At 33.0% G+C, this 15,435-nt stretch overlaps 2 protein-coding genes across 3 annotated transcripts; one reads left to right on the top strand and one right to left on the bottom strand.

Annotated features, from left to right (window-relative positions):
- Positions 1–481: 481 nt before the first annotated feature.
- LOC139867564 (acid phosphatase 1-like) lies at positions 482–3,044 on the bottom strand. 2 transcript variants are annotated; one of them, XM_071855933.1, is made up of 4 exons: positions 2,354–3,044; positions 1,217–1,492; positions 813–1,023; positions 482–549 (listed from the first exon to the last, which is right to left on the bottom strand). In XM_071855933.1, the coding sequence occupies exons 2-3, from the start codon at positions 1,435–1,437 to the stop codon at positions 858–860; spliced, it is 387 nt and encodes a 128-aa protein (XP_071712034.1). In that variant the 5' UTR covers positions 1,438–1,492; positions 2,354–3,044; the 3' UTR covers positions 482–549; positions 813–857. The 2 variants fall into 2 exon arrangements, with proteins under 2 accessions (XP_071712034.1, XP_071712033.1); XM_071855932.1 differs by having other exon boundaries at positions 1,217–1,489.
- Positions 3,045–10,108: 7,064 nt separating this feature from the next.
- On the top strand, positions 10,109–12,115 carry LOC139867744 (uncharacterized). Its single transcript, XM_071856100.1, has one exon. The coding sequence runs from the start codon at positions 10,109–10,111 to the stop codon at positions 12,113–12,115; it is 2,007 nt and encodes a 668-aa protein (XP_071712201.1).
- The last annotated feature ends 3,320 nt before the right edge of the window (positions 12,116–15,435 follow it).

The raw sequence follows: 15,435 nt of genomic DNA, 5'->3' as shown, positions 1-15,435 counted from the left end.
TTGTTCTTTTTGAAGTAGAAGTATTATTTGCACTTGTTATTCTTCAAATCTATTCAATGTTGTTACATTTTTCGAATAAAACAAAGAAAATTCTATCTGTTCTTGTTGAAGTAGAAGTGTTATTTATTATTACAAAGTGTACAGATTTTGCATGACTAATTAATAGTGTCACCAGCTCATACATGGACGAGATTAAATTAAATGTCCAAATCATTATATTCTTATTGCATTCCTATTGATATTTTTATTGCATTCTTATTGATATGATCGAGCTCCTAAAGAAGCTACATGATGATATTGGTCTATAGCCGTCCATGCATGAGCCCCCCCACCAATTATTACTTAATTGGTTTCTCTGGTGGTGAGGTTAATTAAGGATTGTAGAACATAGGATTGGGCAACTTGAATGTACGATCACCATTATAATCACCAATCAAATCGCTCCATTGATCTCCCATATTTCCATGGATTCTGTATCCTTCTCTTACTAATTCTGTCCTTTTTTTGGTCTTGTACACTTGTTCGCTTGTCCCCTGCTCTGAATCCGCCCTGAAAACGTACATCGTTCACAACATTAACCCTCAACTAAGGGATTAAGTTTTGTAAAGCTAGTGAAACAAAACCCTAAAAACAACTCTATGATTAGGGTTGTGTATTTCATTTCTTTATATACAGTAATAGTTACACTTTATAATATGTACATCTAACCGCTATAGGTACTTTTTAAGAGGACTTTAATATACTATATACTATTGTCTATATTTGACAAGTTTAAAATATTTAAAGAATAAGTATTTTTTGTAATTACTTACTTTAGTATAAGTTTTTCCCAAGTATTGTAACCAGCATTCCTCAAATTAGCAATCCTCGCATCTCGTAGTCTCTCTGATGATTCCGAAAGAAACACAATCTTTGAAACCCATTTCAATCAAGTTGCGGTACAATACACGCACCAAAATGTTTGGTGTAGCAACCCCTTGTGCCAACCACTCTTGAAACATTGTATCATTATGCGGAATTGCTCTGCAATATCAACAATTCAGTAATTAAAGGGTAGAATAAATGGAAAAAGATAATACAATGTTATGCTTATAGCAACGTCCCCAAGAGCTAAAACAATGAACTAACCAAATATTTCTAAGTTTGAACCAAAAACTTATGATTAGAGATATTGGTTATTCACAACTTTAAGCTTACAAAGACATACAGTTATTACCCATATTGAACAGTAGGGAGAGCATAATAATCAATAAGAGAAAGGACAGTTTGATCAACATCCAAGATCCAAGCATCCTTCCCATCGCCAGTGAGCTCAACACTTTCAGCATGCGTGATCGCCACAGATACAGCAATGAAGCAATCGTAAAAATATTGTGGGCCAGTCATGTAATCCCTCACGTAGCTTATGCATTCCTCCGGCACTACCTCCCAATTCATATCGCGCAAGTTGTTGATTTCCACCGATAATCGCCAGCTCAGACAATGGCCACTACTACAAAAAAGGGGTTTAGAAACCGGTTTTTAGGACTTTCGAAACCGGTTTTAAAACCGGTTCCTATCTATGGGGGTTTCTAAAGTGGAAACCGGTTTTAAAACCGGTTTCGAAACTTAATTTTGGAAACCGGTTTTTAAAAAAAAACAGATTTCTATTCTAGACAATAAAAACCTGTTTTTAATTAAAAACCGGTTTCCATTTTTTTTTTTTTTTTTTTTTTCATCTTATTAATAACAGTATATTTTCTCTTAGTATTAAGAAATTATGACAACTGACTTTGCAAAGGTACAAATACGAAGATCAAACTTTAATTATAAATACAAGTGGTTGTCGAGTAACAAAGAGTTAGATGTTAATTCAAATAAAACGATTATTACAAGCTAGAGATCTAACTAGAGATCTAATAATGTTTTTGTTCAATCTTTGGAAATGACAAGGTGCTTAAAAAAAACTTGCATCAATAATCTAATGACTTGGCAGTCTCTCACTCCCTTGTGTATCTATTTAGCCTTTGACATGGTCTTTAACTCTTCAAGCAATCTTGTTTCCACAAAAGATTATCCAGTATCAAAAATTGATGGATACCCAGCCAAGTAATATCACATGGCTTTATAGTCCATGTTGTAGCAAAATTAATTTTTGCCAAACACTTGCACTACTATCACTTTAGAACGGACATCCAAATACCCCCAGCTAAACATCAAGTTAATTTTGTTCAGTGCTAATAAAAAGTTACTGAATCTGGTTCCCTTGACATCAACAAAAATTGCCAATAGTCTACATGAAAAGTTGGGTATTAACACACAAATAAACCAACAGTAAATATACAATATTAACAAATAATACTCGGTATACTACCTTAACACGATAATAGAGAATCTGGCCAACTAAGAACGGAAAAGATGTGGCTGTCGTATTGCAGAGACACTTGTGGTGACGACACTGCTTGTTAGGCGATAGTTAAGGTTGTGTACATTCGAGTTGTTGGTTACGAGGGCAAAGTGAGGGTTTAAGGGGTGGTGATGATGGCTATCATTTGAAGAGGGAGGTGGTGGCGATTCATTAAGGCTAGGGTATCAGTGAAGGTTTTGTTTATAAAAAAAATACTTTGAGGTAATACTGATGTTAAAATTGGCGGTCAAATACAAAATATTTCATTGAAAAGCTAGTCCGCCAAGAATATAGAAACATTTTGGAAGTTTAGAGACCTCTTTTTAAAAAGTAACCGGTTCTGCAAATTTGGAAACCGGTTAAATATGAAAACCGGTCCTAACACAAAGTTAAGAAACCTCCTCTACTAAACACAACCGGTTCCGCAAGTTTCGAAACCTGTTTTTAGGGGTAATATTTAAAACCGGTCCGTATAAGGGGTTTCTAAACTCTATTTTGTAGTAGTGGGCTTTCAACAACTTCATCGTCAAAATCCGATTTTGGGAGGACACTACGGATTAAATGGTGGCCATTCAGTATTGAACGTGATGTTGCAGTTGCTACTGTAAGAAAAAGAAACACTAATAACAATTTCATAACTACTAAATTTTGGAGTATTAACCTTTAACTTTTCAATATATTACATATTTGCCCAATCAAAGGGCATGTAGCCTTCAATATACAGTGGTCCAACCCAAATTTTAACACAAATTAAACGATATAATATAAATGGATGCTTTCTGTAACCTCACAAGTCATAAGGAAACAAAATTATTATATGCCAAGACGGGACCATCACTTGTATTTTGTGACACGTTTATATAATGGTACCCTCCAAGTTTTGTGTATTTCCAATTATAAGATAAGATATTTAATGCAAGGGGTTTAATATCTATCTATCGATACATTATTATAAAGCACGTGCTATAAATTCTACGTGTCATTCTGTCAATTAAATGAGTTAAATAATTATATGTGTCATTTTATTATTAAACTGAATTAAATTTAATAATTAGGAAAAGGATTAAAATATTATAAATATATTAAGAAAACATATTATAGATCGTAGTTACCATATAAAAATAAATCTTTTCTATATAAAGAAATTGAATGAATCGATCCTATAAGATTACAATGATAAGTTAATATTTTTATAAGTTGTTATATTATTGCAGGCTTGCAGCTAACGAGATTATATATATATATATATATATATATATATATATATATATATATATATATATATATATATATATATATATATATATATATATATATATATATATATCAACGGACCAATGGATGGAAATATAATTATGATTCAGGATTCAATATATTACTCCTTCCAAACACGGGCGGAAATATGTGGGGGCAGGGTGGGGCGGCCGTCCCAGTGGATTTGTAATTTTCAACGTAAAAATTTAGAATTTTTCGATTTTGCCCTGTGGATTGATTTTTCCCCCCAAAAGTATCCATATTTTGTCTCCAAAGTCTCCATATTTTTCCCAAAAACCTTCGTATTTTGCCAAAAAAACCTCCATATTTTGCACACAAAAAATTGTCATGCTTTTATAAAAAAATTCACCCCTGGTGAAAAAAAAAAAATTCTGCTTCCGCAATTGCTTCCACAGTTACCTTTTGAATCAGAGATTCTCAACTATTAGTTTTAAAACAAACTTTTAGGGACTCATGTTTGGTCTATTAGCGATTCTTTGTCAATTGAAGTTAGAATAATTCTAACGGACGGGCTTATAATCTATGCGTTGGTATTCAATACTAATATTTTTGATACAAATATTGTAAAGGATTTTTTCTATTGTAATTGTATTATACGTTTGACAAGTATCAATATTAACGTTATCAACTACTAATTTATACAAATGTCGTGCAACGCACGAGCTCAAAACACTAGTTATATATGTGAATCATGCATATCATTAAGGGCAGATAAAGAAGGCGAATATTCGAATAATCACGTTATTATATCTTTACAGCAACTCAATATGTTCAAACTTCACTAACATAACATCTTACGATGGTAATATCGCTTTATTCATACATATTTATATTTATATACATTTTATTGGCGTTTTGTTAGTTATCTAGGTTAATATCATGAACTTTTGATACTTAACCTTGAAATTGATTTTATGTAAAATTGTCAAAGAAGGTGATAAATGGAGGAACTTTTGACGGATATCTTTAGATTTTCGGTACAGTCACACTTTTAATCATATCTCCTTAATTCGAATCATATCAAGTTGATATATGTGACAACCCGGAAATTTCCGACCAAATTTAAACTTGATCTTTATATGTTTCCGACACGATAAGCAAGGTCTGTAATATTGAAATCTCAAAAACCTTGAACTGTGTTCATGTAATCAATTACCCTTTGACTGTGATCGACGATTCACGAACATTTATGTATATATAGATATATATAATATAGTTATATTAATTGAAAACGTTAACAAAGTATTAGACGTATAATACTTTACATAAACGTATTTGTTTCAATCACTACTACATTCTGACTCATTTAGAGCCCGTCATTTAGACGTGTTCACTATATAACACGTCTAATTTATCACACGGAACACGTCTAATTAAGATTTCTACCTAAAAAAACACGGAACACGTCTAATTAAGATTCGCAACACGTCTAATTAGATATCTTCAACACGTCTAAATAAGTTTAACACCTCTAATTGGTAACCACGTCTAATTACTTTTACCGGGAACACCTCTAATTGACAACACGTCTAAAAAGTATTCCAACTAACACGTCTAATTATGTCTACCAGGAACACGTCTATATGAAATAACAACACGTCTAATTGACAACACGTCTAATTAGATTTGCCGAGAACACGTCTAAATGCTTAACACGTCTAATAAGTTTCAAATCACACGTCTAAATAGTTTGTAACTAACGCCTTTAACTGTGACATGTCTAAATAAGTTAACGTGATATATATGTTAACGATCTCCGTTTAATCAACCTAACCCTTAAAGTTCTGTTAATTAGTCTACCTAAATTACCGAACACGTCTAATTAAACAAACAATGTAACGGGTTATTTAGGGTTCCATATTGAACGGGTTAATAAACAAGCACATCTAATTAATAGGAAGTTAGTTAGTTATAGAAGAGTTAGGAAATAATTTGATAACTAGGAATGGATTTTGATAAGTATATGTAATATAATTATAATATTATAAAATTTTATATACCTTAAATAAATAAGATTTATATTGAAGTTATAAATAATATAAAATATAAAAAATCTTTTCATAAATATAAAAACACACGTTTTTTTAGTGTTTTTTTCGGCTTGCTCTTGTTTGCTTGTTTTGCTTCGTCGCAGGATTCAAAGATAATGGAGACTTCAAAATCATCAGAGGTAATTGAATATTTCTTTTTCTTTATACACTTGGGCGTTTGTTCTGAAAGTTTGTATAAATATATCACATGATTCACACATGTTTGAATCAGGCTTATAAATCAGGTTTATAACACATGTTTGATTGGATCTATAGCACAAGAATTTGACTATATAACACACCATGATTCACACAATTACCCAACACGATTGTAGACATGTAGTGCAGACCTGGAGCAGAACTGGACAAACAAACGACACACAACCATCTAACTGTTTTAACACGCCAGATTACACAACACGATTCTAAACATCATACAACACTATATTAACAACATATAAACTTTATTAACATCATATAAACACACTATATGTAACCTATAACATATAAACCCTTATTATGCAATGAAAGAAAATTATACTATATAGTAACAATGGGCAAACACAACCTGATAGTAGTAGCAGAACCAACCGGGTCAACTTAAACAAAACCTGGATAACAACTCAACGCTATGTTTGGTGAAGTAATAACAACTCAAAACCTGGATAACAAAACCTGGATAACCTAATTATTTACCTGCTGCACAATATGGCAACCAAAAGAAAACCAAACATATAAACCTATTCTAATATATATATATATATATATATATATATATATATATATATATATATATATATATATATATATATATATATATATATATATATATATATATATATATATATATATGCCTAATTCAGAAACCAACCTACGTTTGGTGAAGTAATAACAACTCAACGCTCACTCCAATTTAGGAAAAAACCCATGAGGTAGTATACATGTCAAATCAGACCCAATAACCAATATGATAAGCAATGTTGACCTTATAACCACCTTCAGTGGCAATCATAACCCAAAGTACAATCTTTACCCTAATCATAACCCTAAGTACAGTTGCATTGGCAAATTACCATAAACAAAGACAGTTATATTAGCAGATCAAAACTTCATACAAAAGGAGCATCACAAATATTCATTAGCTCCAACATAAAGTAGAATCACAACTATACATTAACAAACATAGTTATATTAGCATCAATAATATTCATCACAAATTACAATTTTATTGGATTGTTCTCACTCATACCTGTGCCATCTTTGACGAAAACATTTTTTGAAAGCTTCTGTAATAAGATTCTTTCAGACTTCCTTCTTCTTGGTGGAGGACTGGGTTTCATTCTGAAATTTATTAGCTCTGCATCAATATGTCTAATCAGTGGATCTTGCTCTGTATTAACTTCTTCCATCAACATTTCTTCATCAACATTGTTAGAAAACTCTGCAACTTTTTCTGCTTCATTAACCTTTTTAGACACTCCATCTTTTATTTCTTGAACCACAAAATCTTCTTCTTTATCCACATTTTCTTCTTCGTCTTCGTTCATCACCATCTGGACATCATCATATGAAACATACTCTGCATCTTCTTCAATCACTGCATCTTCTTTTTCATTGATGTTGTCATGAACATTTAAATTTTCATCAAGCTTTTCTTTTTCAACATCCTGTTCATTAACAAACATGAATAACTAAATGTGGTAAGTAATTTAAAAGTCTAGAAAAAAATAACTTTTAGTTAAATCGGTTACCTTTATGTGTTTCGATTGTTTCACTATTTTTTTGGTGAATTTCTGATGTTCAACATCCTCATCATCATCAACATCCTTTTCATTTTCACCTTCCCCTTCATCAGCACCTTCCACTAAATTATCAACTTCCCATTCATCAGCACCTTCCACTTCATCTTCATCATCAGCCCTCTCATCAACATCTTTTTCATCTTCATCATTCTCTTCATCGTCAACATCTTCTTCATCATTATCATCATTATCTTCATCATCAACATCCTCACCATCATCACCCTTTTCATTTTCCTGAGCCCATTCATCAGCACCTTCCACTTCATTATCACCTTCATCTTCATTATCAGCCTTCTCATCAACATCCTTTTCATCTTCATCATTCTCTTCATCATCAACATCTTCTTCTTCATCATCATCATCATTCTCTTCATCCTCTTCATCATCAAGCTTTTTCTTTTCCTGAGACTTCTCATTAGCACCTTTCACTCCATTATCACCATCATCTTCATCATCAGACTTCTCTTCATCATCAACATCATCTTCATGATCAGAATTCTCATTAACATCCTCTTCATCATCATCATCTTCTTTCTCTTCATCATCTACATCTTCATCATCATCATCATTCTCTTCTTCATCATCATTATCTTCATCAACAACATTCTCTTCATCATCATGCTTTTGGTTTTCCTGAGACTTCTGATTAGCAAACATGAAATATAAAATGTAGTAAGTAAGCGTTTAAATATTGTAAGAAACATAACATCAGTTAAATCAGTTACCCTCGTTCCTTTATCGTCTGATTTCTGTTTCTTTGTGATTTTGCTGTATCCTATTGTGCTACTTATACCCCTTTTTCGACCACCGTGTTCCTTCCCCACATGAGTTAACAAGGCATCCCTGCCTTCTTTATCCGTCCTAACCTGGGAAAAAAAACACAAGTAATCAATTATAAAAAAATTATGAGTTGGTTAGTCTAAAAATACAAATATAAATATATTACAATTTTCTCTATAAGCGGCGCAAATGTTTCTACTGCCGTCTTCCCTTTGTCATCCGTCTTCATCCTGCCCAGCACGTAATACCTCGCTGCAGGATCTTTGATATTGTGGTATGGTGTACGTTTATGAGGATCATTTGCTTCTGTATCCTATTGTGCTTTTTTCCCACGATATCCCGAACGACCAACTCGAGCATACTTTTCTTTTTCTTTCTGTAAAGCGTTTTTCCTGCCTTTTTCTCTTAGTTCCTACACAGTTTTAATGCGATTAAATGCCTTTTTCAAAGCGTTACAATATCACAATGTACCTCCAAACCTGATACAAATCAGGTTGAATAGCACTTACTCGTCCAGCAGGCGTATCTTCGATTTCACAAAATTTTTCCCATTTTTCTGGAGTTATGAAATCGTAATTTTTTACTTCCACATAAGGAAGCTTGCCTTCATCCATATACGTTCTTAACTTGTGCTTAAATCTCGTAAACGCTGTGTTGCATTTTTGCAGTGTTGTTTTTCGTGCAAAATCGTCTTCAATATTATGAAGTTCCTGTATAACGTAATCTAATGTAAGTGTTGAATGTTGTAACATATATAAATAAAAAGTAATTAAACAAAATCTTAGATTTTAATACCTTTATTTTGCTCCATAAAGTTTGTTTTTGATCAGGAGACACATGCTTCCAATCCTTTACAAGGAAATCACAAGTGCTCCTAGTTAAGACGCCAATGTTGCTCGAAAAAATAGCTTGGGTTTTTTCAATAGCTTGGCCAAACTCGTCAAATTTAATCTTCAACTGAACAACCGCTGACTTCTTTTTCAGTTTATTTACACTTCTTTTTTTTATTTTTTTGTTGCATCTGTACACAAAATGCAATAGAAAAGATACACATCAAATGCAATAGAAAAGATACACATCTAAGCACCTGCATATACAAATTGAGATAATAGTACAACAAACACAGGCTTATACACCTTAATATCATTTCAAACACATGCAGTCTTATTATTGTGTTATGAATAACACAGCAAACATATCACACATACACAATATGCAATAACAAGGAAATTGACCAACTCATAACCAAACCCATTTCAAAGACTAAATGCGCGACAATAATATTCACGTTTTTTTCTGATAAAAAAAGTAATAAATTTAGATTATCAAATATACAAAATTAATTATTAATTATAATTAATGATAGGAATTAACCTTTGAAATACACTCTTTTTCTCTTGTAATAAGTTGCTTCGTGTAAGGCGTGGTAGCAAAGTAGAATCGTGCAGAGACCGAATCTAAAATAGAACAGAAATCGAATAGGGTATCGAACAATTAGGGTTTACAGATTCAAGTGATTTGGGTTACTTCGCGGTTTTTTTTTAGAACACAGACAGATAAAAACTCAATTGAGGTAACAAAAGAGAAATGATAATGAGGTAATGGGATTATGATCGATAAAAACTCAATTGATTTTGATTTAGGGTTTTTTTTAACAGTAGACGATACATGATATTTTTATAGAAAATAAATGTAAATCAGTCAGGTTAACACAATTGCTTAGATGGTTAGGATGTTGCTTGGTAGAGAGGAGGTCGTGGGTTCTAGTCCCTTTTCCAACTTTTTACATTCTTAATTATTAATAATGTATTAACTTTTTTCAATGTTGCTTGTAGATGGATCGGAATACTTGGATGTACGAGATAGGTCGCGCTACCTTTGAGTTTATGGATAGTGTAGATGAATTTATTACAGTTGCCGAGACTTATCAACTAGAAAAAGGAAACACCGTAATTAGTTGTCCTTGTAAGAAATGCAAAAATGCACGGTGGTATGCTGATTCAACCGATATCAAAAGTCATCTAATTGCACACGGATTTATGAGAGGGTACATATGTTGGTCTTTTCATGGTGAGTCATTAGCTGACCTTAACCCATCTGTTTCGGATAACGATACCGATAATGAAGAAGATTCATACAATAGTGACAATAATGTTAATTTTGATGACATGTTTGACGATTTAGATATGGAGGATAATGTTGCTGATAAGTATCATGATAGATTACAACAACTATTTGTTGACGCTGAAAAACCTTTATATACCAGTTGTATGAATTTTACAAAACTTTCCGCCGTGATACAACTGGTTAATTTAAAATCAAACAATGGTTGGAGCGACACAAGTTTCACTAGCATGTTAGAGTTGTTGAACAAAATGCTACCAGAAGGTAATGAGTTGCCGATTTCAACATACCAAGAAAAGAAATTAATGTGCCCAATGGGATTGGAAATACAGAGAATACATGCTTATCCAAATGATTGTATGTTATACAGGAATGAAGACAAAGACCTTCATCAATGTAAGGTATGTGGTTCATCTAGGTATAAACGTGGAAAACCGACTGATAATGTTGATAGTGATGTGTCGAAAAATGGACCTCCTGCAAAATTATTGTGGTACTTGCCTATCATACCAAGATTAAAAAAATTATTTGCGAATGAGAAAGATGCAAAATTATTACGTTGGCATGCTGAAGATCGTAAAAATGATGGTAAAATGCGACATGTGGCCGATTCACATCAATGGAAAAATTTTGATAAAGATTTTGAAGAATTTGGGGATGAGATACGTAATATAAGGTTCGGACTCAGTTCAGATGGAATTAATCCGTTCAGAGATTTAAGTAGCCGTCACAGCACGTGGCCTGTTCTTCTATGCATTTATAGCCTACCGCCTTGGCTATGTATGAAAAGAAAATACATAATGATGTCTCTTTTTATTCAAGGCCCAAAGCAACCTGGAAACGACATTGATATTTATTTGCAACCATTAGTTGATGAAATGATGGAATTATGGAGTACCGGAATACACGTTTATGATGCATACAAGAAAGAATACTTCCAACTACGGGCAATGCTTTTTTGCACCATTAATGATTTTCCTGCTTATGGTAATTTGTCTGGATATAGTACGAAGGGGAAAAAGGCATGTCCTATTTGTGAGGAAAATACTCACTCGATATGGCTCACAAATTGTAAGAAACCGGCATTTATGGGGCATCGGAGAGAGCTTGCTGAGAATCACCCATATCGTAAAAAGGCGGATTTATTTGATGGTACTATAGAGGATAGAAAACTACCACCACCATTGGATGGAGAAACTACACTCTCCAAAGTTGCTAATATAAATGTTGTGTTGGGAAAGAAAGGATTTGGTCCTCCAAAAGGTATTTGGAAGAAAAAGTCTATTTTTTGGAAATTACCCTACTGGAAGCATTTACGAGTCCGACATTGTATTGATGTTATGCATATTGAGAAAAATGTGTGTGAAAGTTTGATAGGGTTACTGTTGAACATTCTTGGAAAAACAAAAGATGGAATTAAAGTTAGAAGGGACATGGAATTAATGAATATCAGACCAGAGCTACAACCTAAAGATATTGATGGAAGGTCCACCAAGTTTCTTCCTCAGGCCTGTTATACTATGTCGAAGGTCGAGAAAACTAAATTTTGTCAATGTTTACATGGTATTAAGGTTCCATCAGGATACTCTGCTAACATTAGGAAGTTGGTTTCGATGAAAGATTTGAAGTTGCTTGGTATGAAGTCACATGATTGTCATGTACTAATGACCCAGATGATTCCTATCGCAATTCGTGGAATTCTACCCAACCGTATTTGACACACAATAACAAAACTATGCTTATTTTTCAACATGATTCATTCAAAGGTGATTGATCCTGATGTGCTGGATGAATATCAAAGAGATATCATACTTACTCTTTGCGAACTCGAGATGTACTTTCCACCTTCTTTCTTTGATGTCATGGTTCATTTGGTATCTCATATTGTAGGAGAAATAAAGGCATGTGGTCCAGTTTTCTTACGGTATATGTATCCATTTGAAAGATATATGGGTATCTTGAAAGGTTATGTAAGGAACCTTAATCGACCAGAAGGCAGTATCGTTGAAGGATATGCATCCGAAGAGGTGATCGAATTCTGCACAAACTATATGGATGGGTTTAAAAGTGTCGGGATTCCACAAAGTCGTCATGAAGGAAGACTATCAGGTCAAGGGACACTTGGGTGCAAGACGGGCTATTCAAATGTTGCCGATTATCAAGAGGCTCATTTTAATGTCTTACAACACACTACATCTATTGATCCGTTCATACAAGAACACATGTCATTCTTGAGACAAAAAAACCCTAAAAAGAGTGCAAAGTGGTTGGCAAATCAACATAAAATAACTTTTTTAGAATGGTTGAAAGACAAAGTTAGGAGGACACTTCCAAATATTGATAAAACGGTCGAAGCTTTGGGATTCGCCCCTAAACATGTGTTCCAATATCAAGGATATGACATAAATGGGTATACCTTTTACACTAAAGCTCAAGATAAAAAGAGTAAAACGCAAAATAGCGGTGTCACGGTGATAGCCTCGTCGAAGGAATTCACCATGGTCAATCGTGAAAATAGATCAAGGATCGCTAAAAAATCTTATTATGGTGTCATTCAAGAAATATGGGAATTAGATTATGGTGATACGTACACTATACCCTTGTTCAAGGGTAAGTGGGTTGATAATGATCGCGGTGTTCAAGTTGATGAAGATGGTTTTACAACTGTTAATCTTTCCACCAATGGATATAAAGAAGAACCATTCATTCTAGCAAAACTAGTTACTCAAGTATTCTTTATCGAAGACCCAAAGGATCCTAGATGGCATGTGGTTCAGTATGGAAAATGACGGATTGTTGGTGTCAAGAACATTATTGATGAGGATGAGTACGACCAATTTGACGAGTTACCGCCATTTTCAGTCGGTGTTCAACCTTTGAATGAAGTTGTTGTTGGAAATAATACAATCTACTTTAGAGAAGACCATCAGGAAGGAGACGAGGTTGCAGACACATAACAATTGTTAAAACATATGATTGATTACCTTTTTTTTTTGTACACACATGAGTATTTTTTTAATGACTTATGCAACATGTCTTTTTATGTCTTTTGTTAATTTTTTTATACCATGAAAAATTTACTTTATGTTATTACCTTTTAAATTAATAATACCAATCTATACAATACAAATACAAATAATTCTAAAACACACACACACACACACACACATATATATATATATATATATATATATATATATATATATATATATATATATATATATATATATATATATATATATATATATATATATATATATGTATGTATATATATATATATATAAACATATATATGCACATTTTTCAATATTAATACCGGGAACAAACCGCGATCACAAAACCATCCAACTTCTTCGTATACCCTAAACCATCCCACTTCATCATCAAACCACCGGAAATACCCTACTCCATCATCATAGAACGGCGACTATTTGACGAACGAACTCGATTTCATCCTCACGGCTGAAGAATCGTCTCAAATACAGGTATTGATGGTTTTTAAGTTATCTAATTGTTCTTTACTCAAATATTCTTGTTATAGACGTAATGACCATAAAATCATACTATTATACTTAAATCGAGTTGTGTGATTAGGAAAAAATAATCGAAAATTAGGTTATATACATGCACAATTTGTCTTAGATTATTCAGAAAATGGACACATTGGGGTTTAAAAGTGGTTAATAGATGCTGCAGAAAGAGTCTACTATATTTTGTGTTAAAGACGAAGTGCCCTAAATATCAGACTATTATACCTAAATCTAGTTGTGTTAATTTGACCTTAATTATTATTGTTACCTACATAACTGATATGTACATATATGTTGATTTTACAGAAGCAGAAATAATCTCTGACGTTGTCATTTATGGCTACCGACAATCGTCCACCATCGTTCATCCACATAATACAATTAGCAGATAAGCTTGAACTGGTATTGTTTCATTGTTGTTTTAACCTTAAAATTATATATTTTATAAAGCAAAACCATTGTAAGACATATCAAGTTATTATGTTTTGTTACAGGCTTTGCCACATGAATGGTATGTTGACCATTATGATACCATGGTTCCAAGACATTCTGTTATCATCCACACCCTGCTAGGATATAAATCTAAAGTTACATTTTCGATGAATGATCGTAGCCGTATGATACATGGCGATGGCTGGTTGAAGATCATGAATGATCTTGATATTGGAGAAGGTGATATCCTACTAATGATTGGAATCGACAAAAGAAACTACGAGTTGGCTATTTACTCACCTAACCTGTTTCAAAAGAATTTTTTTGATCCATTCACATCTTTCAATGTATTGACTCGAATTCAGGAAAAAGTGTATGTAAATGCTCCATACAGACGTTTCCCTTCATTCATGAAATTCATCAACAATCCAAATGAACCAGGATTGGTATGGTCATTTTTCGCTCTCGCATATGTAACACACATTTAGTATGTGTACATGATTATTATCTTAACAAATTAGTTTTATATTTCTTTAACAAAAATAGCATTATTTTTGATTGGATGTAGATACTGCCAAAGGAATGGTTAACAACTACTTTTGGAAACTCTGGACCCAAACAACAAATGATTGTTCACTTTCAAAGATGGTACAACAAAAGGGTGGTGGTAATCTCAGTTGAAGATGATGTTATTTTGTGGGAAGGATGGTCTGAGTTTCTTACAGACCTTAAAGTGGCGTCTGGTGATTGTATGGTCTTTTATGCAACTGATTCAGAAAATCTTGAGCTGGTGATTTATGACCACCATGGTGTAGAAAAGGGTTGTTTATTGACTTTTCAGCTGATGGATGATGATGTTTCTACTAACTGGGAAAGAGGATCAACTTCCCAATCCATTCCTGAAATCATTTACATTGATGACAGTTCAGACAGTGATACCTCAGAAGATGAACCAATGCCTCAACAACATCAACATCCTGATCGTGTTGAAATATAAAAATACCTTTCTAGTAACTTGTTGGTACGCTTCTTATCTTTTTAAAGTTTAACATTCATCAACTGATAAATGGTGGTAC

This window comes from Rutidosis leptorrhynchoides, chromosome 9, assembly GCF_046630445.1.
Source record: "Rutidosis leptorrhynchoides isolate AG116_Rl617_1_P2 chromosome 9, CSIRO_AGI_Rlap_v1, whole genome shotgun sequence".
In the NCBI taxonomy this organism is placed as follows: Eukaryota; Viridiplantae; Streptophyta; class Magnoliopsida; order Asterales; family Asteraceae; genus Rutidosis; species Rutidosis leptorrhynchoides.
This window is presented reverse-complemented; position numbering and strand designations above follow the sequence as displayed.

Bases quoted from the DNA above. Each gene is read 5' to 3' on its own strand.
- LOC139867564 (XM_071855933.1), bottom strand. From the start codon at position 1,437: ATGAATTGGGAGGTAGTGCCGGAGGAATGCATAAGCTACGTGAGGGAT. The intron at 1,024-1,216 runs GTAATAACTGTA...TTGATATTGCAG, and splicing joins CTCCCTACTGTTCAATATGG to AGCAATTCCGCATAATGATA.
- LOC139867744 (XM_071856100.1), top strand. From the start codon at position 10,109: ATGGATCGGAATACTTGGATGTACGAGATAGGTCGCGCTACCTTTGAG.